This window comes from Choloepus didactylus, chromosome 20, assembly GCF_015220235.1.
Source record: "Choloepus didactylus isolate mChoDid1 chromosome 20, mChoDid1.pri, whole genome shotgun sequence".
Classification (NCBI taxonomy): Eukaryota; Metazoa; Chordata; class Mammalia; order Pilosa; family Megalonychidae; genus Choloepus; species Choloepus didactylus.
The window spans coordinates 44,099,395-44,125,819 of NC_051326.1; the positions used below are offsets into that span (position 1 = coordinate 44,099,395).

The 26,425-nt window shown below is 36.4% G+C and overlaps 1 protein-coding gene across 4 annotated transcripts in view; it reads right to left on the reverse strand.

Moving 5' to 3' along the window:
* Window positions 1-26,425, reverse strand: part of ARHGEF10 (Rho guanine nucleotide exchange factor 10) — a 187,813-nt gene that overhangs the window by 97,398 nt on the left and 63,990 nt on the right. For 2 of the 4 annotated variants that reach the window (XM_037812661.1, XM_037812660.1), the window contains exons 8-11: window positions 15,750-15,913; window positions 13,180-13,296; window positions 8,946-9,060; window positions 6,362-6,468 (exon numbers count right to left, since the gene is read on the reverse strand). In XM_037812661.1, coding sequence (XP_037668589.1) covers window positions 6,362-6,468; window positions 8,946-9,060; window positions 13,180-13,296; window positions 15,750-15,913 — 503 coding nt within the window. Of the gene's footprint in view, window positions 1-6,361; window positions 6,469-8,945; window positions 9,061-13,179; window positions 13,297-15,745; window positions 15,914-26,425 lie in introns of those variants that run through there. The other 2 variants (XM_037812663.1, XM_037812662.1) reach the window with 2 other exon arrangements.

Below are 26,425 nucleotides of genomic sequence, written 5' to 3' on the forward strand. Positions count from 1 at the left end.
TTGTCAGATACATGGTTTCCAAAAATTTTTTTCCCATTGAGTTGGCTGCCTCTTTACCTTTTTGAGAAATTCCTTTGAGGTGCAGAAACTTCTAAGCTTGAGGAGTTCCCATTTATCTATTTTCTCTTTTGTTGCTTGTGCTTTGGGTGTAAAGTCTAGGAAGTGGCCTCCTAATACAAGGTCTTGAAGATGTTTTTCCTACATTATCTTCTAGGAGTTTTATGGTACTTTCTTTTATATTGAGATCTTTGGTCCATTTGAGTTAATTTTTGTGTAGGGGGTGAGGTAGGGGTTCCTCTTTCATTCTTTTGGATATGGATATCCAACTCTCCCAGCCCCATTTGTTGAAAAGACCATTATGACTCAGTTCGGTGACTTTGGGGGCCTTATCAAAGATCAGTCGGCCATAGATCTGAGGGTCTATCTCTGAATTCTCAATTCGATTCCATTGATCTATATGTCTATCTTTGTGCCAGTACCATGCTGTTTTGGCAACTGTGGCTTTATAATAAGCTTCAAAGTCAGGGAGTGTAAGTCCTCCCACTTCGTTTTTCTTTTTTAGAGTGTCTTTAGCAATTCGAGGCATCTTCCCTTTCCAAATAAATTTGATAACTAGCTTTTCCAAGTCTGCAAAGTAGGTTGTTGGAATTTTGATTGGGATTGCATTGAATCTGTAGATGAGTTTGGGTAGAATTGACATCTTAATGACATTTAGCCTTCCTATCCATGAACATGGAATATTTTTCCATCTTTTAAGGTCCCCTTCTATTTCTTTTAGTAGAGTTATGTAGTTTTCTTTGTATAGGTCTTTTACATCTTTGGTTAAGTTTATTCCTAGGTACTTGATTTTTTTAGTTGCTATTGAAAATGGTATATTTTTCTTGAGTGTCTCTTCAGTTTGTTCATTTCTAGCATATAGAAACATTACTGACTTATGTGCATTAATCTTGTATCCCACTACTTTGCTAAATTTGTTTATTAGCTCTAGTAGCTGTATCGTCGATTTCTCAGGGTTTTCTAGATATAAGATCATATCATCTGCAAACAATGACAGTTTTACTTCTTCTTTTCCTATTTGGATGCCTTTTATTTCTTTGTCTTGCTGGATTGCCCTGGCTAGCACTTCCAGCACAATGTTGAATAACAGTGGTGACAGCGGGCATCCTTGTCTTGTTCCTGATCTTAGAGGGAAGGCTTTCAGTCTCTCACCATTGAGTACTATGCTGGCTGTGGGTTTTTCATATATGCTCTTTATCATGTTGAGGAAGTTTCCTTCAATTCCTACCTTTTGAAGTGTTTTTATCAAAAAGGGATGTTGGATTTTGTCAAATGCTTTTTCAGCATCTATTGAGATGATCAATTGATTTTTCCCTTTCGAGTTTTTAATGTGTTGTAATACATTGATTGTTTTTCTTATGTTGAACCATCCTTGCATGCCTGGAATGAACCCCACTTGGTCATGGTGTATGATTTTTTTAATGTGTCTTTGGATTCGATTTGCAAGTATTTTGTTGAGGATTTTTGCATCTATATTCATTAGGAAGCTTGGCCGGTAGTTTTCCTTTTTTGTAGCATCTTTGCCTGGTTTTGGTATTAGATTGATGTTAGCTTCATAAAATGAGTTAGGTAGTGTTCCATTTTTTTCAATGTTTTGAAAGAGTTTGAGTAAGATTGGTGTCAGTTCTTTCTGGAAAGTTTGGTAGAATTCCCCTGTGAAGCCATCTGGCCCTGGGCATTTATTTGTGGGAAGATTTTTGATGACTGATTGGATCTCTTTGCTTGTGATGGGTTGGTTGAGGTCTTCTATTTCTTCTCTGGTCAGTCTAGGTTGTTCATATGTTTCCAGGAAATTGTCCATTTCTTCTACATTATCCAGTTTGTTGCCATACAGTTGTTCATAATATTCTCTTATAATTTTTTTAATTTCTTCAGGATCTGCAGTTATGTCACCTTTTTCATTCATTATTTTGTTTATATGGGTCTTCTCTCTTTTTGATTTTGTCAGTCTAGCTAGGGGCTTGTCAATCTTGTTGATCTTCTCAAAGAACCAACTTTTGGTGATATTTATCCTTTCTATTGTTTTTTTGTTCTCTATGTCATTTATTTCTGCTTTAATCCTTGTTATTTCTTTTCTTGTACTTGGTTTAGGATTGGTTTGCTGTTCATTTTCTAGCTTCTTCAGTTGATCCATTAGTTCTTTGATTTTGGCTCTTTCTTCCTTTTTAATATATGCGTTTAGTGCTATAAATTTCCCCCTTAGCACTGCTTTTGCTGCATCCCATAGGTTTTGGTATGCTTGTGTTCTCATTTTCATTCGTCTCTATATATTTAGCAATTTCTCTTGCTATTTCTTCTTTAACCCACTGATTGTTTAGGAGTGTGTTGTTTAACCTCCAGGTATTTGTGAATTTTCTAAGTCTCTGATGGTTATTGACTTCTAATTGTATTCCATTGTGGTCAGAGAATGTGCTTTGAATAATTTCAATCTTTTTAAATTTATTGAGGCTTGTTTTATGTCCCAGCATATGATCTATTCTGGAGAAAGTTCCGTGAGCACTAGAAAAGTATGTGTATCCTGGTGATTTGGGATGTAATGTCCTGTAGATGTCTGTTAAATCTAATTCATTTATCAGATTGTTTAGGTTTTCAATTTCCTTATTGGTCTTCTGTCTGGTTGATCTATCTATAGGAGAGAGTGATGTGTTGAAGTCTCCCACAATTATTGTGGAAACATCAATTGCTTCCTTTAGTTTTGCCAGTGTTTCTCTCATGTATTTTGTGGCACCTTGATTGGGTGCATAGACATTTACGATTGTTATTTCTTCTTGCTGAATTGCCCCTTTTATTAGTATGTAGTGGCCTTCTTTGTCTCTCAAAACATCCCTGCATTTGAAGTCTATTTTATCTGAGATTAAGATTGCTACACCTGCTTTCTTTTGGCTGTAGCTTGCATGAAATATTTTTTTCCATCCTTTCACTTTCAGTTTCTTTGTGTCCCTATGTCTAAGATGAGTCTCTTGTATGCAACATATTGATGGTTCATTCTTTTTGATCCATTCTGCGAATCTATATCTTTTAATTGGGGATTTTAATCCATTTACATTCAACGTTATAACCTGGAAGGCATTTCTTGAATCAGCCATCTTATCCTTTGGTTTATGTTTGCCATATTTTTCCCCTCTCTCTATTAATATCCTTTATTGTACCCATACCGAATCTCTTTAGTACTTAACCTTTCTCCAAGTCTCTCTGTCCTGTCTTTGTTTCTCTGTCTGTAGGGCTCCCTTTAGTATCTCCAGTAGGGCAGGTCTCTTGTTAGCAAATTCTCTCAGCATTTCTTTGTCTGTGAAAAATTTAAGCTCTCCCTCAAATTTGAAGGAGAGCTTTGCTGGATAAAGTATTCTTGGCTGGAAATTTTTCTCACTCGGAATTTTAAATATATCGTGCCACTGCCTTCTCGCCTCCATGGTGGCTGCTGAGTAGTCACTACTTAGTCTTATGCTGTTTCCTTTGTATGTGGTGAATTGCTTTTCTCTTGCTGCTTTCAGAACTTGCTCCTTCTCTTCTATGTTTGACAGTGTGATCAGAATATGTCTCGGAGTGGGTTTATTTGGATTTATTCTATTTGGAGTTCGCTGAGCATTTATGATTTGTGTATTTATGTTGTTTAGAAGATTTGGGAAGTTTTCCCCAACAATTTCTTTGAATACTCTTCCTAGACCTTTACCCTTTTCTTCCCCTTCTGGGACACCAATGAGTCTTATATTCGGACATTTCATATAATCTATCATATCCCTGAGGTCCATTTCGATTTTTTCAATTTTTTTCCCCATTCTTTCTTTTATGCTTTCATTTTCCATTCTGTCATCTTCCAGGTCACTGATTCGTTGTTCAACTTCCTCTAGTCTTGTACTATGAGTGTCCAGAATCTTTTTAATTTGGTCAACAGTTTCTTTAATTTCCATAAGATCATCCATTTTTTTATTTAGTCTTGCAATGTCTTCTTTATGCTCTTCTAGGGTCTTCTTGATTTCCTTCATATCCCGTACTATGGTCTCATTGTTCATCTTTAGTTCTTTGAGTAGCTGGTCTAGGTGCTGTGTCTCTTCTGGTCTTTTGATTTGGGTGCTTGGGCTTGGGTTATCCATATCGTCTGGTTTTTTCATATGCTTTATAATTTTCTGTTGTTTTTGGCCTCGTGGCATTTGCTGAACTTGATAGGGTTCTTTTAGGGTTTGTAGACCAGTTGAAGTCCTTATCTCTAATTTATCAGATCTAGAGCTTCGTGGAGTACACTTTCTCTAACTAACCAGCACGTGGCGTCCACGAGCCACCTGTTCTCCACAAGCCAGATCTCCCCTGCTTAGCCTTTTTGGTGAGTGGGGGAGTGAGTCTTGTGGGGCCCAATTGGTGTACCAAGCTTGCGTGTGTAGTTGGTGTTGCCTGCCCTGTATGTGGGGCGTGTTTCTGGGCAGTCGGGGAGGGGGGGTGGCCCTAACAATCAAATCTCCCTGATGATCCTAGAGTTTTAAAGCTGCTGCAATAGTCTAATCCTTCAGTTCAGTCCTGCCACAGTTTGTCTCTGCCACTGACCCAGAAGTCTTTGTTATTGGCGTATGGCTCCTGAGACTTGCAAGTGGGCCCCTCTTCCAGGCCGTGCACCCCGGGTCCTCTGTTGAGGGATGACTGTGCTATGTCACAGGTGAGTGCCGTCCCCCCAGGGCAGTTCTGGGCTGCTGGGCTGTGTAGGGAGGCTCCCAGTCTGCTCAAATGATGGCTGAATGGGGCTTTGTTAATTCACACTGCTCCACCTTCCCAGCTCTGGGGCATTCAGCTGAGGTTGCAGGGAAGGCTAATGTCCACGCCCAGTTTTGTGGTGTGTGCCTGTTATTTGAAGCACTTCCGTCACACTGGGTTGTCTGGGGCAGCTCTGGGCTATGGGGCTGGCGATGGGTAGGAGTGTTTCCTGTCCACCAGGATGGTGGCTGTGAGCGGACACCCCCCTTTTCTTGGGAAGTTGTGTTGTTTAGTGAATTTTCTCAGCCACTGGATTATTGCCTTTTGTCTCAGAGCTCTCTTAGTTCTGCTCTTGACTTGCCGTGCCCAAATTGCAATTCTTTGAAGCTTTCTGTATTGAGCTTCTTAGAGTAATTGTTTTAGAAAAAGCAAAAAGGATTTAAAAAAAAAAAACAAACAAAAAAAAACGGCCCTCCTCAGAGATCTAATGGGTTATTGAAATGCTAATAGACAAAGCAACCAGGGCCATTAAGGAAAGGTGCACAGGGCAGAGAGATCAGCTTTGCTTCGGGATTTGCATATGCGCCTCAAGGCCTGAGCTCCGCCCTTCCCCCCTCTGCGTTCACCAGAACTCCAAAAATCCTCCGCTTTTATTTTGGAGTTTTTCGTGTTGTTTTTTTTCTATGCCTGTCTCCTCTCTGCTGGGCTGGCTGCTCTCAGAGTCTCTGGTGTCTGGTCTCAGTCTATCTATGGTTGGAGTTTGAATCAGTAGAATGAGTTTCCGATAAGAGCAGCCACTGCAATTCTCCCTTCTCCTTCCCGGAGCTGACAGCCCCTCCTCCCCCGGGACTGAGCCTGGCAGGGAGGGGCGCGGGTCCCCTGGCCGCAAAAACTTACAGATTTCGCTGATCTCAGCAGTTCCACGTTTTCATGAGTGTTGTATGAAGTATGCCCAAAGTCAGATTGCTCTGTGGTGTCCAGTCCACGCAGTTCCTGGTTTTTTACCTACTTTCCTGGAGGAGTAGCTAAAACTTACAGCTCACCAGTCTGCCATCTTGCCCCGCCTCTGAAATCTATTTTGATCCCAGTTTTATGTATCTATGTACACATACATGTTTTACACACACCCCAATATCCTCTCTGTGTAAATAAGTCCTATAAATAGGAACCAGTATAAATAATTGTCTGAAAAGAATATAAGTTCCACACAAGATACGTGATCTAAAAAAAAAGTTAAAATGCACTAGTTTTACATCAAAATATTTCTAAAACATTATGGCATAGTAAAATGATCTGTCAAATAAATGCCTTGTGCACAAATTTCAATTAACTCAGGTGTGATATTCAAAATATTTAACAATTAGAATGGCCTGGGCCCAGGTCACAGCTCCTGATCAAAATCCTGATGCCCAACCCCCCCACCCCTCCTACAGCAGTGCCTGAAATTAGCCCTTTAATGTCAGGGTTTAAGATTCAGGAGAGTCCAGCTGAAGGGTTAGAGTGGACAGGGTGGCGGGGAGTTTGGGGCAGCAGATATTTACCAACCAGTATGAAAATATTAAAATATTTTAACAACCAGCTCAGTTGGTAAAAAGCACCTGAGTATCAGCCCTGCTTACACTACCTGCTGCTGAGATAAGCCTTCGGGCATTGGAGTCATGATGGCTTCTGGGTGCTTGCAGTCAACATCAATAAATAAATTTTGCTCTTCTTCAAGACAAGATCTGTGATCTTGAAAAAAAAGTTAGAATGCACTAGTTTTACATTGAAACAATATTTTCAAAAATTACAGCACAGTAAAACATCTGTCAAATAAATGTGCATAAAATTCAAGTTTAATATTTACTATCTACCCAGAAATTATTAAATTGAAATTTTAATAGATCCAATAAAATATCCTTCCCATAAGAGTAATAAAATGTTTGTCAGTATTTGAAACTTCCAACATTTAAAGTATGACTTCAAAATGCAGAGGTGTCATTTGATTAGCTAGATGGTAAAAAATCACTAAATCTAACCATCTATCTATAAAATATCACAAAGAGAAGGAAAGAATGGCAGCTAAGAATGGCTGAGAACCAAGACTCAATAAACAGTGAAAAACTAAGGTGGGATTTAGCACATTTCTTGATTTTCTGCATGTTTTTCTCAGTGGAGGTCTGAAAATGCACAACTTTCTAAAATCAAAAAGTTGAGATGAAAATCACATTTAAAAAAACATTTAGACACAGCTAAATACGTTCAAGAAATGCTCAAGACCACAAAACGGCTGGGAATCAGAAAAGCACATAAATTTACAGGTAATCGGAACCTATACCTGGAGATTATCTAATTCAAAGATTCAAAACCCTGCATGGCTGTACATAAAAAATTATCTGAGTAGCTTTTTAAAAAATACCAATATCCAGGCTCCACCCTCAGAAATTGATTTAATGGATTTGGGGCATGGATGTGGGCACACAGTATTTTTTTAAAAGCTTCCCAGTTAACTCTTAGGTACAACCAGGGCTAAGAACCACTAATTCAGTCCACTAATTTAGCCCAATCCTCTCATTTTACAATACAGAAAACTAAGGTCAGAGAGGTCAGGGATTTGCCTAATAGACGAATAAACTAATTTGCCTAATAAACTATTGCACCTCTCCAACTGATTCCCCAAAACACCATATCCCCTAAAGCAAAGATGAATCGTTTAAAACTCCTCATATTCTCTTTATAGCATAGATCAGTGCTTCTCAAACTGTCATCCCATCAACTGGGATTTGCTAACATGCAAGTTCTGATTTGGTAGGTCTGGGTGTGACAAGAAAGTTGGCATATCTAACAAACTCCTAGAAGCTAGAACTTACATTATCACGTTGCTGCTGGTCCATGGATCACACTTTGAGTAGCAAGGACCTATAGGATATGGTCCAAATCCCAACACCCCCTCCTAACAAAACCCTACCAATGCATTCAGGATCAATGTAAATGCCACCTCCATGAAGTTTTTCCTAATTTCCTCATTCATAATTCATTGCTCTTTCATTGGTGCACCCCACCACACTCTAAACACTTCTATCAGGGAAATTTTATCAGAGCTAAGAAGTCACATGTCTGTGTCCCTCACAAAATAAACTCCTTGGGGATATTGACAACTCTCTCCATCCTGTTTTGAGTGCTGAAGCCTTCACTAGGATTTAAAAAAAAAAAATCTAGTAAGTTTTAACTCCCATTACATATAGTATTCCTAAGCTGTTCCTAGAGGAAACCTGTGATTTTTAAAGTCCTTTTTAAGTAAAGAGATTAGCAAATAATAAATATGCTCAAATGCTGGATTTTTAATATTGTATTGCCTGGGAAAAAAACAGAACATTAAAAAAAAAATCAAGCCAGAATCACAATGACCACTTTGGAGAAATAAACTCTCAACTACCCTCTACACAACTATTTATTTTTTAACGTAATCAATACACAGAAATTCCAAGAAATTTTCTCAGATATTAAATAATCCTTTGCATATAGGTTGTGGCCAATGGGTATCGCACCTGTACACAATCTATCTTTTTATTTATAAATAGCAGAGGCCACTGCCTCCTTAGTGAGATTTCTAGGAAAACTTATGATGCCATTCCAAACCTTCCTTCATCTGTGGAAAGGTCCCTAAGATCCTTGCTTAGAACTCTACCTTCTTAGCTTAAGATTTCAATCCTTGCTGGAAAGTAAACATAACTACAGGAGCTAATACCCTGAAAATATATAATTTATTATTATGCTTTATTATGAATAAAGTTGCTAGGAATCAATATTGATTGTGGTCCCTGAGGGGACTTAGAGAAAGGGATGATGGCCCCTGGGTTGGACTAATCATCAATGATCTGCTCAGAGGATACACTAAACATAAAAGTGACATTGGCCTCCTAAGAGAATTTATTTAATTTTCTGTTGCTTATTGTGTATGTCTGTTTATAAATTTTGTAACTGATTCTCAACTATTCAGCACTCTTCCTCCATATGGGCGGGGAGAAGACCTAGACCGGCTGCACTAGCTAAATCAAACCCTAGCCATAAATCAGGGGACAGACGTTACACTCAGATCAGGGTCACACTCCACTGAGGTTGTACAGGAATTCGCTATGGCTCCACTCTGCACAATGGACATGCTCTTTGACAGAAGGAGGCCTACAAGGCATGGAGTATTTCAGTATGCAGACACTTGGGACACAGACCTTGAGAAATAAAAGACCTGGTCCTAATGAATGAGCGACCTCTCTTCACAGCAGCTTTAGTTTTTTCAAGTCCATCTTTGGTACCCTCCTTTGCAGCCCTCATGAGTTTTTGCATCTGTGAAAAAGGGAAAAAAATGTGAGAAGTGGTACCATTCAATAAAAATCTATTTGTTGCTTTTAGGGTGTTTTATTTTAAAAGAGTACTGTCAAGTAGTTTGGTCTTGAAACGTTACCTGCAATTGACTGATCTGGGAGAGAGTTTTAGATCTGTGTGTGTGTGTGTATTTTGGTTATATTTTGTTTTACCTTTTTTTTTTTTTTATTTTTTCTTTGTTAAAAGAAAGGAAAATACTAACTCTAAAAATAGAGCCTTTCTTTGAAATGATTAAAAAAATTTTCTGCTACATTAAAAAGTCAGTCTTTGTTATTATAATCACTATAAACACAAAAAGCTTTGTGGACACCACCTAAAAGTAGGTAGAGAAACTCAATATGCAAATGTTAAACAGCTTTCCCCAAATTAAATGGCATGTCATAGGAAAAAGCAAAACAATTTACCATAGACTTTAATTTCTTCTAGTTAGCCCCTTACTTTAACTGGTGTCCTCCCTAACCAATGTGCTCCTGTGTGGAGGTTGCCCATTTGGTTACTAGGACCCCTTTTTCCTAATGGTCGCATGGAACTGGTTCAAAACAAGGGAGTCATTTGTGATCATTCAAATGGCAATATCAAATTAGGTGATCATACATAGTGTGACAAACTGGCCTAAAAAATGAGGCAGAGTTTCACAACTTTGCAGAGAAGATTTAAAAGTCATGGAATAGTCTTGACTACTTCCCATTTGGATTGAGGTTTATTGGAAGCTTACTTATTGGAGTTCATTCATTCTGTTACCAGAGTCTTGACTTAATATTATACTGCCATTAGTGCTCAAAAGCTTCAAATGACAATTTTTGGCAGTTTATTTATATTTCTTACTCTATAAAAATCTAACATTACTGCAAAAGAGAGGGTATAATTGTGCCTAGAGTCTCCCCCAGAGAACCTCTTTGTTGCTTAGATGTGGTCTCTCTCTCTCTCTCTCTCTCTCTCTGTAAGCCCACTCAGCAGGTAAACTCACTGCCTTACCCCTTACATGGGACATGACTCCCAGGGGTATAAATCTCCCTAGCAGTGTGAGACTTGACTCCTGGGGATGAGCCTGGATCTGGCATCATGGGATTGAGAAAGTCTTCTTGACCAAAAGGGGGAAGCAAAGTGAAACAAAATAAAGTTTCAGTGGCTGAGAGATTTCAAATGGAGTTGAGGAGTCATTCTCGAGGTTATTCTTATGTGTTATATAGATATCCCATTTTAGTTTTAAGTGTATTGGAATAGCTAGAAGGAAAGACCTGAAACTGCTGAACTGCAACCCAGTAGCCTTGATTTTTGAAGACGATTATATAACTATATAGCTTACACACTGTGAGTATGTGATTGTGAAAACCTTGTGGTTCACACTCCCTTTATGCAGTGTATGAACAGACGGGTAGAAAAATGGGAACAAAAATTAAATGAATAACGGGGGGAAGGGGGTACGGGATGTTTGGGGTGCTCTTCTTTACTTGTATTTTTATTCTTACTTTAATTTTTTTTGGAGTAATGAAAATGTTCAAAAATTGATTTTGGTGATGAATGTACAACTATATAATGGTACTGTGAAAATTGATTGTACACTGTGGATGACTGTAGGATAAGTGAATATATCTCAATAAAACTGAATTTAAAAAAAAAGAAAAAAACGGGATTAGGTTATAAGCTCCATGTTCACATCCAGTCCTGGGCTCACTGCCTGCCTGCCTCACAGTATGCAGTCAATAAATATTTGTTTATAGAAGCAATAAATAAATAAATAAATAAATAAATAGATAGATGGATAGATAAATCTAACATTGTGGTATTTGCCATTGGATACAAAATGATTCTTCCTTTGGAGAAAACCTAAATGACCTCTTATGAAATAAAACAATGCCTTTTAAAAATGACCTTCCTGACATTGTTTGCCTGCCTTTTTCCCCCTTGAAATTTGCTCCTCTCCAGATTTCGGTGCCACTTCTCTCTTCTAGTTGTCCATTTACCTCTGTCTATTCTTCCTTACCTCCTCCCAAAGGACTCCTTCCTCCTGTCAATCTAACACAAGCCTCAGACCTCCAGGGTTCTTCCCTCTGGTTGTGCATTTGTGCAAAGAGGTGCCCAGTTAAGGGGGCAAACCGGGCTGAAGCTAAGCCTGTGCTCTCCCTGCCAAGCAGTCTGGCCTGATGTGGACTTGGTCAGCCCAGAAGAAGGGGAGCACAGAGTCTTGGATGTTGCAGCTGTGGCCCTGCAGACCTTGGCTTCTGCTATTTGCTCTTTCTCCCTCCCTGGAGACTGTACTGACTTGTATAGCTTTGGTGGTAGCCATTATGCCAATGTTGTAAATGTATAACACTAGCCCCGACCATTTCTTCCTTGCCAAAGGCCTAAACGCTACATTCCTAAGGATGTCTCATCATGACCACTCACTGAATATAGCTAAAATTAAATCCGTATTCATACTCCCTAACCATGACTCCAACTACAATTTCCTTCAGTTATGCAACCATTTCCTATTCTACCACTCTTGGCTCCTCTGACCTACTGTATCCTTTAAACCCAATAAACTATCATGCTCTGGTAGCATATCCTTCACAACATCTCACCCATTTTCCCTCTTCATTCCCACTGCTAAAATTCTAAAATTCTAAAATATTTACTACAAGGCACCTCTAAATTATTTTCCTACTGAACGGTCTTTGCAAATTCTACTTTCTCTTAATCCCAGTCTTTTCCTGATAACCCTTCATTTTCAGCCTAATTCCTGCTCAAATTCCCCATTTCAGATAATCAGATAAAAGATCTGAAAGAAATTTTAGCAATCGCAAAGTTACATCTCTATATTAGGCAGATAAAGACATTGAGATTCAGAGCGATTGAATGACTTGCCCAAGAGCACGTTAACTAGCCAGTTAACAGCATCTAGGCCTCCTGACACAGTACAATTCTATTTCTTACTAAACGAAGTAAATTTATTTGGCCTGGCTTCTCAACCTGTATTCACATTTCCTTTTATCCCATGCTACCCCTAGCATGTGCTCCCTACCATTTGTCACATTTACAAATTTGATTCATCCATTAAGCTGGCCTCCTTTACTAAGCCTCCCATTGACTACTCCTACTGGCCCTGATAAAACTCTCAGCTCCACTGATACCTGCTGTACTTCCAGACTGTATCACCTGACCTGCTGCCTGAGATTCCCCTGTAACTCCCTACTCTGTGGGAACCAGTCAGACATTGCACTTAATGAAATGACATGATTCCCAGGATTTTGCTATCTCTTTAAAAAGGCTGAAATGCAAAAAAATTCTTTAGAATAAAGCAGTTGATTATTTCAGAAAACATTCCTAAGTGAACATCTATTTTCAGTTAAGTGCCATTCAATGCATATGAGCAATTCATAAAAGAACAAAAGGAAAAAAGACTGAACTGAAGTAAAAATTACTTGACAGTGCCCTTTTAAAACACATTTCAAAGAACTACTATTGCTATATTCTAATCCAGCAGTTCTCAAACTTTTTGGTCTCAGGAGCCCTTTTTACTCTTAAAATTATTGAGGACCCAAAGAGCTTTTGTTTATCTGCGTTTTATTTATCTATATTAAAATAAAATAAACAAAATACATTTACTTTATATTAAAATTAAAACTGAAAAAATTAAAATACTTATTTATTAATATTCATTAAAAACCCTTTACATGTTACCCTGAAACATACATTTATGAAAAATAACTCTATTTTTAAAAATCAGTGAAAAGAGTGGCACTGTTTTACATTTTGGGAAATCTCTTTAAGGTCTGGCTTAGAGACAGCGGGATTCCACATTCAGTCTGTTGCCATGTCACGTGTCATGTAGTCTCTGGATAATTCCATCATATACTTGTGAGAGAATAAAAGTGAAAAAGGCAAATAGTGTCTTAGAATTAATAGGAAAAAAAGATGTCCTCACAAACTCCCTGAAAAAGTCTTGGGGACTCCTACGAGTCCCTCGACCACACTTTGAGAACCACTGTCCTAACAAAAATTGTTAACTGCCACAGTCTTTTTTGTCTTTGTTTTAAGTATAGTCTGTTTTTAAATAACCATTTCCAATGTAGCTGGTCAAAAAGTGAACCACACTACCTTCAGTTCATGTTTTTGCTTTAGCTGCTGAATCTCTACTGCTCCCACAGTGTTTGCCATCAAATCTTTCATCTTTTTCTCATAGTGCTCCTTTAAACGGGTTAGGTCATGAGAAAGCTACAGCACAAAGAGATACAATCTTTTCACAAAAATGCTCTGCAGTACTTTTAGACAACCTCACATTGAAAGTACTTCAGTGGTGTCTGGCAAATGGTGTTTGCATGTCAGGATTTAACTTGTCACAGCACACCCATAAACCTGAATATAGGCCCTATTTCCAACCCAGGTGATTCTTGAAAAACAAAGCAATTAATTAATAAAACATGATCAAGGACAGATGCTGTATTAGATGAGCTAGGCTGGAGACTTCTCTATGCCAAACAAGAGCAAGTAAACAAACAATCAAAAAAAATGTGTAAACTCATTCATTTATACTTTGATGAAATTAAACCTGTAAAATATATAAAAATACATAAAAATTATTCCTTTAGGTCAGCAACAAAGCAGAAGTTACTTGTATTCAAGATTGTATTGAACGGCAGCCTATTTCCAGAATGACCAGCATAGATTTTTAATTGTTTCCAAAATGATGTAACTTTCTCTCTAAGTTATGGGAATGGAGTAAAATTGTTTAAATCGTTCTTTATATGATCACAAATATCTCAAACATACATAATCAAAAACCCCACTGCTCCTTCTGACTAATGCTTCCCATGTTAGCTGAGAAAAGTACATTTTAGGTAACTTTCAACAAAAAGTTTTTTTATGAGATGACTTTCAAACAATTTATAGTTTCATTTTGGTAATTTGAAAAATATGACTTCTTAAACCAGAAAACTTGGTACTCATGTGGCACTTCTATCTTGAACAGGCGTAACCAACAAAGGCGCCATCACAAATCTCCGTATACACCCCATTCCATGCTGTTGTAGTGGCAGTGTGGAAGTTGGGGAGAAAGACATAAATGCAGCACTCTGTGTTCCTTTCATTAGTATTCTGCACTTATGAACTAACTTTGTGACGGCCTTTCATTTGTTCATTCTTTTAACAGGGAAAGGTTACTAAATCATCTACACATACTCACTAGGCATTTTAGGAGATGTGCTTGGAAATACGGGTCCATTCTGAGATCAAAGAAGGCAGATAATTTGTTTAAGTAACTCTGGGCTCATCAGAGAGCCAACACCTGCCCTAGCCTAGTTTTTATTATAATAAACTATGCTGATCGAACAGGAAATTAAAGTTTTAGCAACCGTTTAAAGGCACCCACTTGAATACTATATATCCTGCTGAAATAAGAGCTTGCCACATTATTTTTTAAATCTCAGTTTAAATAAACAGTGTCTGATGAGGTTGCAACAAGTCAAATATCACCTTAATTACTATCTCCATTATAAACTATAACTGCAGCTTCATTTGTTGGTTGGATTTCAATTGTAACAGTTTTAGGTGACAGAAAAGATCAAAGTTCCTGGAAAACACTTATTAATAATAGTGGATGGTCAAGCTGACTACCACCAATTGGTAGGTTCTTCTTGAGTTTCATGAGACAAGTTTATAGAACATAAGAATACAAATAATCCAAAATAACTTGTGAACCATAGATACAGGTAAGCTACCTCTAAAGAACGTATCAGTCTGGTTATTGGAAGAGGTGGGAATAAAATTGGTTATTTCCAATTGTCATAATCGTGGGGCATTAGGTCAAAGTTTCAGTCCATAATAAGTACTTCGCCTTAATGTCAGACTGACCAGCCCAACAGATGAAGCATACTCCTGACAGTCAGCTGTCTGCATACGAACGGGACATGACCCAGATCACAACCTCAGATATAAAATATACAAAGTGTACTGACATTACTGTAGACAGTACAAAACAACCCAAAATAAATAGAAGTACATGTTATAGTCACCACCGAAAACTGAAAAGATTCAATTCAATGATTTGCTGCAACAAAACGGCTTCCAGGTTCAATATTTTAGAATCTACTGTTTAAATCTTCAAAGTTTCTCTCGGGGTTTTCCCACAAAGAACATTCTATTTAAGAAAGGATAATCGTGGCCAGCATAGAAGCTTTTATCCTTTAACATATTTTTTTTAACATATTCTATTTTTATATCTTGTTCGTGTGGAAAATGCTAAAGCTTAAAATATCATGTTAAAGGAAAGTACATTTGTACTGGGCCTTAAGTAAATCTGATCTGATCTATTAAATGTGTAAAACAAACAGTAACTGTTTATGTACAAACAGTATTATGTGTTAGGGCACATAACACAACAGAAATAGTTAAGAAATAATTACTTATTTTCTTGAAATATTCAAGATATGAGTTTGCTTAGGTCATTTTAAGTGATTTAGTTTATAAAATCATATTCTTGCATGATTATATTTACTATGTAAAATAATAGAGGCCTTCTCCTTTGTCACATTTATGCTTTCTTCAAACTATATATCAATGTTTTAAAAATTATTTAAGTACTATATGAATCAAAATAATCCTTAAATAGCCTCATTCATATGATAATGCAAGAACATTTTGCTTTTTAAACAAACAGGATACATACATACTTGCTTTTTGTGATTCCTACGCAAGAAGGACCTGGGAATTCCATTTTTGCACTCTGAATCGCTCTGTTCTTCATAACTTTCAAATTCGCTTGAACTCCATCCATATTCCAAAGAGCTGTTCCCACCTTCATCCCCATTCTCAACATCATCATAAATCAGTTCATCTGAATGTATAAATTGGAAAATGAAATTAAAATAAAAATGCAGAATTCACTAACTTGTTTTGTATTTTGTGGTTTTACCATATCGTCTAGAGTGTTGGCGTGAAAGCATGTCAGAATACTGTGGACTAACAAGGCACACCCTGGGTATGCACCTCTGGAAAGGTATTATTTAGAACCTCTGGGATATTGGGCAGTGACGTGTGTATATGTATGTAAACTATATGCAGAATTTTAGAAAGCTCTTTGCATGATTCTGGTAAATCCCCTAGTCTCATCCATACCCTGAGGACTACCGATTTAAAAGAATTCACCACAATTATATCAAATAATACATTGGCCACAAGAACTTTCCATGAAGGAAATTTTTCTTTAGGTAAAGGCATGGAATATAAACAGATTATAATAGATAAAGATGGAAAGATGTATAGATGACAGATAGATGGCTAGGTAGATAGAAAGATAGACAGATAGGTAGATAGATAGGTAGATATTGATACAGTATATAGTCAAGTATGGACATAAGTGAATCTCTTACTTCAAACAATTGTAAATTTTGCTTTCATGCAAAAAGTGGTCTAATAAAACTTATAAAAAATCTATTACTGTATTTTAGTGGCTTTATCACATTAGTCATTTTAGAATTTGTGAAGAATACATCATATTCATGCTACTAAATACAATGACAAGGGATCTTTATTTTAAAAATTCTGAGGGCATGGCCCATATCTTTCATTTCATAATCTGTATTCTGCAAATGTGAATTAAACTGAACTGAGCTGCTTCATAAGCCTCTGTGCACTTTGGTGGCCAGCAAAAAGATTTGATACCTACAAATAATATGCTTCCTTCAAACAGAAGCATAGACATCAAGTCAAAGAGTAATACTTTTGTGGCATACCCTGATTAATATAAAACATATGCAGTAGAGCATGAAAATACCTATGGACTTTCTATTTTCAATATAGTCAGCGGCAACAAGCCTTTTAGAGAATAAAAATGTCATTCTTCAAAGTCCCAGAATATTAGTGTCTCTCTGTAAATACTTCTTTACTTTTGCTGAAATTTCTTAGGTATAAATGAATTCTTAGGATTAAGATTGATTTGCTTTCTGCATAAATAATTATGAAGGAGTACAAAATAATATGGGTAATGGTATTTCCATGTCTTAAAAATATACTCATATTTTTATATTAAATTTATTCCAGGTACATTCTCAATTGTTCACTGTAATAAAACTTGGCCTTAAAAAATCATAAGCAGGTGGGAAGATGATGGAGTAGGAAGCTTCAGGAATCAGTCTCTCCACCAGAACAACTATTAAATAGGCAGTAACTGTTTGAATCAACTATTTTGAAACTCAGGAGTCCAGAAGAACATGGTATAGCATCCAGGGAGGAGTGGGAGGAAGAGGCTGGTAAGTTACAGTAAATACCAGCTTGAGATAAATAAAGCAGTATAAGAAACAACTGAGGCAGACAGCCTGGAGCAAAGGCTTACCTGCTTCACGTCCAGCAGTGGAACACCAGGGAGAGGGAGAAGATCTGTCTCCTGGGAAGTAAGGGGGGCATTCAAATTCCTGTAAACAGGGGAACTTCTAAGCCACTAGCAAGCACAAGCCCAGGACAAGACAGAGGCCCAGAAAAGAAAGAGAGGACCCTGCACTTGAATTCGCCTTGGGTGGGTGGATCTTCCTGATAGGAAGGCTGATACCCAAGGGCTGACACTCAAGAAAATCTCTGTCATATCACCAGATGGTTACAAGCTCAAGAAACAGACATCTCAGGGAATAAATTCCAGAGTTAACACTTCTTAAAATAGTAAAATATACTGTGCACAAAAAAAGGTTACAAGACAAAAAAATAAGAAACGATGGCCCATACAAAGGAAGAGGATAAAAATACAGAAAACACCAATGAAGAATACCAGACTGTGGACACACCAGACAAAGACATAGAAAAATGATCTTCAGTATGCTCAAGGAGTTAAAGGAAAATACTGAGAAGGAACTAAAGGATATTAGGAAAACAATGAATGAACAATATGAGAATCTCAATGAAGAAACTGAAACTTTAAAAAGGAACCAAAAAGAACTACCAGAGTTATAGACGACAATAACTGAAATGAAAAATTCCCAGAAGGGTTTCAACAGCAGATTGGAGCTGGCAGAAGAAAGAATCAGTGAAATCAAAAGAAATGACACTTGAATAAATCAGGCTAAGAAGAGAAAGAAAAAAGAATTATAAAAAGTGAAAACTGCATAAGAGACCTCTGGCATATTATCAAGCATTACATATGCATTATGGGAATCCCAGAAGGAGAAGAGAGAGCAAAAGGGGCAGAAGGAATATTCAAAGAAATAATGAGAGAAAATGTCCCAAATTTAGCAAAAAACAGAATATGCACATACAAGAAGCCCAGAGATCACCAAACAAGATAAACTTGAAAAGAAAAACACTCCATCACATATTGATCAAATTTTCAAATGCAAAAATCAAGGAGAGAGTTATGAAAGCTGCAGGAGAAAAGCAACATGTTACTCAAAAGAAGTCCCAATTATCACATGGTGATTTCTCATGAGAAACTATGGAGGCAAGAAGACAGTGGGTTGAAACAATTAAACTGAAAGAAGACAACTGCCAACCAAGAATCTTATATCCAGCAAGTCTTTCTTTCAAAAATGAGAGAGAGATTAAGACATTCCAAGTTTAAAAAAATCAAAAACCAAAAACCGTGGGAGTTGATTGCCACTAGACCTGCCTGTAAGCACTGCTAAAGGGAGTTCTTCAGACTGAAAGAAAAGGACACTAGAGAGTGGTTCAAAGCAGCATAAAGAAATAATGACCTCTAGTAAAGGTAAACACTGGGTAATTATAAATACAAGTACTATTGCATTGCATTATTAGGTATATAACTCCACTTCTTAACTCCTACAGGTGCTAAAATGCAAAGGCATGAAAAGTAATGATAAATCTATAGTTTTGGACATACAATGTACAAAGATATAATTTGTAACAAGTACAAGAAAGGGTGGGGGATGGAGGGGTAATGGAACAGTGTATGTGTTTGCTATTGATACCAAGTTAGTATCAAATCAAATATGATTTTATATATTTAAGATGATAAATTTTAATCCCATGGTAACCACAAGGAAAATATATGAAAAATATACCCAGATAGAAATGAGAAGGGGCTCAATAAGGAACAATACAAAAAGTTAAACAGATATGAAAGTAGGCATTAATGGAAGAATTAAAGGACAAAAAAGGTACATGACTTGCAAAGACTAACTAATAAATGGGAGGAGAAGGGCATGCATTACCAGTAGTGACTTCAAATATAAATGGGTTAAAGTCTCCAGTCAAAAGCAGAGACTGGCAGAATGGATAAAAAGGCACGACTCAACTATATACTATCTACAAGAGACTCTCCTTAAATGCAAAGACATAAGTTGGATGAAAGTAACAATTACAAACATAGACATACCAATGAGCTCAAACTCTTCCAAAAAATTGAAAAGGAGGAAATGCTACATAACTCATTCTATGAAGCCAACATCATCCTAATACCAAGGTCAGATAAAGATATTACAAGAAAGGAAAATTACAGAACAATCTCTCTAATGAATATAGATGCAAAAATCCTCAACAAAATACTTGCAAATGAAATCTAACCACACATTAAAAGGATTATACACCCTGATCAAATAGGTTTTATCCAAGTTATGCAAGGGTGGTTCAACACAAGAAAATCAGTTAAAGTAATACAACACATTAACAACCTGAAGGAGAAGAAACATATGATTATTTCAATTGACATAGAAAAGGTATTAGACAAAATCCGGCATCTTTTCTTGATAAAAACACTTTGAAATTTAGGAAAAAAAGAAAACTTTCTCAACATGATAAAGGTCATACATGATAAACCCACAGCTAATATCATACTTAATGGTGAATGACTGAAAGCTTTTCTGTTACTTTTGGGAATAAGACAAGGATGTCCACTGTCATCATTCTCTTATTCAACATTGTGCTAGAAGTTCTGGCTAGAGCAATTAGGCAATAAAAAGAAAAAAAAGGTATATGAATTGGAAAAGAAGAAGTAAAACTTTTACTATTTGCATATGACATGAGCCTATATCTAGAAAGTCCCCCAAAAATCTCCAAAACAGTTACTATAGCTAATAAACAAGTGCAGCAAAGTGGTGGGATACAAGATTAACATTCTAAAATCAGGAATATTTCTATACACTAGTAATGAACAATCTGAGGAGGAAATCAAGAAAAATATCCCATTTATGATAGCAACTAAAAGAACTCAATGTCTAAGAATAAACTTAACCAAGGATATAAGGGACCTGTATTACTCAGAAAACTACAAAACACTGCTAAAAGAAATCAAAGAAGACCTAAATAAATGGAAGGACATTCCGTCTACATGGATTGGAAGACAAATATGGCTAACACGTCAATTCTACCCAAATTGATTTGCAGATTTAATGCAATCCCAATCAAAATTCCAACAGCCTACTTTGCAGAACTGGAAATTTCAATTATCAAATTTATTTGGAAGAATAAGAGGCACAAAATACCCAAAAATATCTTGAAAAAGAAAAATGAAGTTGGAGAACTCTCACTTCCTGACTTTAAAGCATATTACAAAGCTACAGTGGTAAAAATAGCATGGTATCAGCATAAAAATGGACATAATGATCAAAGGAATAGAATTGAGAGTTCAGAAATAGATCTTAACATTTATGGTCAACTGATTTTTGACAAGGCTACCAAGTCCACCCAAGTGGGACAGAGCAGTCTTTTCAACAAATAGTGCTGGGAGAATTGGATATCCATATATCCAAAAGAATGAAAGAGGACCCCTACCTCACACCTTATACAAGAATTAACTCAGAGTGGATCAAAGACCTAAATATAAAATCCAGAACCATAAAACTCCTAGAAGAAAATGGAGGGAAGCATCTTCAAGATCTTGTGGTAGGAGGTGCTTCCTTAGGTCTTACACCCAACATATGAGCAATGAAAGAAAAAATAGATAAATGAGACCTCCTTAAAATTGAATACTTTTGTGCTTCACTTTGTCAAGAAGGTGAAAAGGCAGCCTACTCAATGGAAGATATTTGGAAACTGCATATCTGGTAAGGGTTTAATATCCAGGATATATAAAGAGATCCTATAACTCAACAATAAAATGACAACCCAATTAAATAATGGGCAAAAGACCTGAATAGACATTTTTCAAAAGAGGATATATACAAATGGCTAAAAAGCACATGAAAATTTGTTCCACATCACTAGCTATATAGAAACACAAATCAAAACAACGACATATCATTTCACATCTATTAGAATGGTCACCATTAAAAAAAACAGAATCTAACAACAAGTGTTGGAGAGGATATGGAGAAACAGGGACACTTATTCACTATTGGTGGAAATGTAGAGAGGAGCAGCTGCTCTGGTAAACAGTTTGGCAGTTCCTTAGGAAACTAATATAGAACTGTCATATGATCCAGCAATCCCACTGCTACGTATATACTCAGAAGAACTGAAGGCAGAGACGTGAACAGACATTTGCACACTGATGTTCATAGCGACATTATTCACAATTGCCTAAAGATGGAAACAACCCAGGTGTCCATCAACTGATGAATGGATAAACAAAATGTGGTATAATCATACAATGGCATATTATTCAGCTGTAAGAAGAAATGAAGTCTTGACACATGACAACATGGATGACCTTGAGGACATTATATTGAGTGAAAGAAGTCAGACACAAGAGGACAAATATTGTATGATGTCACTAACATGAACTAAATATAACTAGCAAACTCATGGTGTTACTATCTAGAATTTAGGGCATCAGAAGACAGACTGCAGGCAGAGAATAGGGAGCTGAAGCTTAATTTGTGCAGAATTTGTAATAAGGTTGATTGTATATGTTTGGAAATGGATAGAGGTGATGGCAGCATATTATAGTGAGTGTAATGAACAGTGAAGATATGTGCGTGCGATTGAGGTTGAAAAGAGAAGTTTAGGGTTGTGTATGTCACTAGAAGGAAAGCCAGGGGATAAAAGTCAGACTATAACACAGAGAACCCTCTTGTGGATGATGTGTGGTCAATAGTACAAATATAAGAAAGCTCTTCCATGAATTAGAACAAATGTATGGTACTATTACAGGGTGTAAATAATAGGGTGGTATGTAAAAATATACCTTAAGTAAACTGTGAACTGTAGTGAATAATAATAATATATGCGTATTCCTCCATCATTTGCAAAAATGAAACAAAACCAAAAAAATACAAGGACATTATACTAAGTGAAAGAAAACAGACACAGCATACTACATACTATTTTACTCCATTTATATATAAAACATAAATACAAATAAGCTTATAGAGATGGGAAAAAAGTGTTTGCTTTGACAGAAATAGATTAGTGGTTATGTAGGGTTAGAGAAAGATTGAAGGATTCAGAGGTGACTACTGAAGGCTATGGTGTTTTTCTTGCTGGAGTGGTGAAAATGTTCTAGAATTGATTGTGGTGAATGCACAACTCTGTGAATATACTAGAAGAGGCTGACTGTACACTCGAGATGGATTGTATGGTATGTGAATTTACCTCAATAAAACTTCTTTAAAAAGTTTTATTCATTTATGAAACATTTTAAGTACACCAAAAAGTACAAATTAGCAAGCATCTTAGCATACCCCATCAATATTAAACTCAACATTTTGCCTTATTTGCTTCAATGCTTTCTCATGGAGAGGCAGAGATGGAATGTTATATACATGGTTAAAGCCCTATCCCCACCCTTTCCACCCCTTCTTCCCAGAAGTCAGCACGTACCATTCCCGAGCATGTGTTTGTCCATCTAACCCTTATGTATGTATTTCAAGGCAACATTTACAAAAATACCTTTTTCTACCTTGCTTTTTGCTCAACACTGTTTTTGACTGATTTTATATATATGCATGTGTGTGTATGTGTGTATATATATACACACACACAAATAAGTAATATAAATAAATTGATTATTATATAATATTATATATGTGTATATATAAATAATAGATTGATTCATTCTTAACTATGGGTATAGTAGTCTGTTGCATAAATTCACCATAATTTCTTTACCCATTAATCTACTGGGGGGCCACTAAGGTTTTCCTTCCCACCTTTTCCTCTTTACAAAAAGCAATGCAAATAAGCATCCTTGCACATGTCCCCTTGTGCAATGGGTGTGAATTTCTCTAGGAAGCAGATCTTCAAGTGAACCGCTGGTTCCTGAGTATCACCATGTTCTGTTCACGTATGCTGGGTAATACCAAACAGCTCTTCAAAATGACTGTCACCAGATATTTAATTAGGCAAAAAGGGTCCATATGAGTGAGCTACAGCACGAGCCAGGACAAACTGAGAATGAGCAGAAGGGAGAGAGATGGCAACTGTGGAGGAATGTTAGGACAACATGCTTCAGGAATCTCATAAAAGAGACACCTTAAGACATATGACTCTTACAGCCATAAAAGTTTTGGAAACATTTGTGGGAATATTAAGTAGATTTTTCTTGCCCTGAGATATAAGGAGAAAGAGAGAGGTATTCCTTCAATTCATAGTTCAATAATTATTCATTGAGTCTATATGCATCCCAGTTGGGTGCTGTAGTTATACTGGGGACACAGATCTAATCAGAATCACTGTCACCTTTGGCAAGTGGGTTATTGGTAGATCTTTTGCTTGGAAATCTGGCTTTTGAGATTCCAGATCAAACTTTTTTGTGTGAAATAAGGTTTGCTTGGTTAGATAAATTACCCAAAAATGCATTTTAAACTTGTTTTATAGAAACTAATCTTTAATCCTCACTGTATTTGCAGCATGTATTTAAATAACTACCTATGAGCATGATCATTAATAAGCACTGGAGTTTTATTTATAAGGAGACCCAAATCTAATTGTCTACCCCAATACAGAAACTTATGAGAGCAGGCATTTTATTTAGCTGAGCCTAGTCCATCCTTGGTACATAGCAGGTGTTCAAAAGTATTTATGGAATGAATAAATTAATAAATGCCTTTAATTCTTCACCATTAAATAAGTTGGCTGTAGATTTTAAGATGTCCTTCCTATAACAGGTTAAAAAAGTTTCCTAATATAATGAGCTTTTAACATGAATGGCCATTGAATCTTACTTATTAAGTGCTCTTGATGCATCTAATGACACAGACATTTGGTTTGTATTCATTAAACTGTTCCTGTGGGAAATTACATCAAAAGATCCTCCTAATATTAAAGGATCCATGAATTCTTGAGATAAATCTACAGGATTTAAATGGGCTTTTGCTTGTTTGTTGGCATATTGCTGCATTTAATTTCTGAACATTTTATTTGAGATATTTAGCATCTATGTTGTTCATTTGGGGTTGAGGGGGTTACAAGTTTATACTAACCTTATAAAGTGAGTTAGAAAGTTTTAAAGTGAATCATTTCTTCCCATTTTACATGTTATCATTGCCTAGTATTTTGTGCTTATACTCTTAAAATAAAAAAATATTAATGTTGTTTTACTCAATTCTTGTCTAAATTTATTCACATATTTATCAATTTATATGCTCGTAAGTTTTCCTTGCATCTCATTCTTTCCTTCAAGGTTCAGTATCCAATACTTGAAGTACAACATAAGATATTTCTTTAAATAGTAGTCTGTGAGTGGTAAATTCCTCCAACTGTTATCTGACATTGCCTTTATTTCTCTGTTTTTAGTTAGGCTGGATGTGGAAAACTAGGTTGAAAAGCTGTTTTCCTTTAGCCCTTGGAAAATACTATTCTACTGCCTCCTGACCTATTAAGAAGTCTACTGTTTCCTTCCTAATTGTAGTTCCTTTGTAGGTAATTTGTATTTTCTCTCTTTTTGCTTTCACTGTGGATTTGTTGTTTGGCAGTTTCAAGTCTATGTGACTAGGTATAGATTGATTTTTTAAAATTAATCCTGCTTTGAATTTGTGTTTCTGGAATATAAGGATTCATGTCTTTCTTTTACCCTTGAAAACTCTTAGCAGTTATCTGAGTATTACCTTTTCCCCATTCCTTCTATTTTCTCCTTTGTATCATTTATTATAAATGGGTTAGATCTCCTCATCCTCCTTGTTTCTTACTTTTCTTTCATATTTTCTGTATCTTTATTCCTGCTTTTTTAGGGTAATTACCTGGGATTTATCTTCCAGTTCATTAGTTTGCTCCTCGGCTGTGTCAAATTTCAATTACTATAGTTTTACTTTTAAAATTTTATTTCTGCCATTTCTGTTTGCTTCTTTCTCAAAAATATTTGTTCTTTTTACAATTCGTTATTCTATTTTTATATTTTCAACATCTAAGTTAATGGCATTAATCATTTGAAAGACATATTTTACATTCTCTTTACATTGACATTCTCTTGACTAAACTTCTTCAGGGTCAAATCTAAGCTTGTGATTTAGATTACTGTTACTGCTTATTTTCACTCATAATGGGTTGCTTTCTCTTAGAGATGGAAGTGTGTGTGTGTGTGTGTGTGTGTATAATTTTTTTGTATTAACTGTAAACTCATTTTTAGTGGATCTTGTTCTTTTCTTATTGAAATTCCTTGTGCCTTGGGTGGTAAGACTCTCTCAGGGAGTTTTTGCATTTACTTCTGCTTAAAGACCCAGAGGACTGGTGTTAACCAGCCTAGTTTTAGTTTTTATTTTAATTTCTTAAAAAAAAATTAAAGACTGTGTGGATGTGGTAAATTCAAATCCCAACCCTTCATGAGAACGCAACCGGAGTTTCAAATTCTACCATCTCAAGTCACAACACAACAGGCCGGTTTCCTTGTGGTCTCCATGGCAGTGGATACATGTGTTTCTTGTCTCTTCTTTCACTGAAAAAAGCAACTAAATAAAGCAACTTTCAAAGGAAAGTCCCAGCTTTATTTAGGGGGTCTCAGTTCCAATTCCATTCCTGGTGAGTGCCAAGTCTTGGTCTAACTTCTGTGTGAGCAGTAAAACCTAAGCACCTAGGTTACCAAGACTGGCTACAGCCCACCCTCATCTTCAACCAGGAGAGTTGAAACATCAGTTCATTAACTTGATTTTCTAACTTTCATTTACCCCTTCATTTCTGATACCTGGGTATTCCCCTTTCAGTCTTTTGGGCTCAGCTCTGCAGTTTAAAGAATCTACATTATGTTTCATCCTGCATTTCTATGTGTTTGTAGGAGGCGAGATTCAAGTTATATTGATTAGCTATATAGCCAACTTATTTTCACTCCAATTTTCAGCTAAAGAAACTAAAGCCAGAGAGGTTAGTGGCTTGCTCAAAATTGGAAAGCTAAACAAGATCACAATGTTAAAATTTTTCAATATTAATTCATTTCCTTGGTATTTAAGGTATTATAATATACAATACACACCTATGTGTATGCACACACCAATATTCTACCATATGTTACCAGTGAGCCACTATAAAACATATAAAA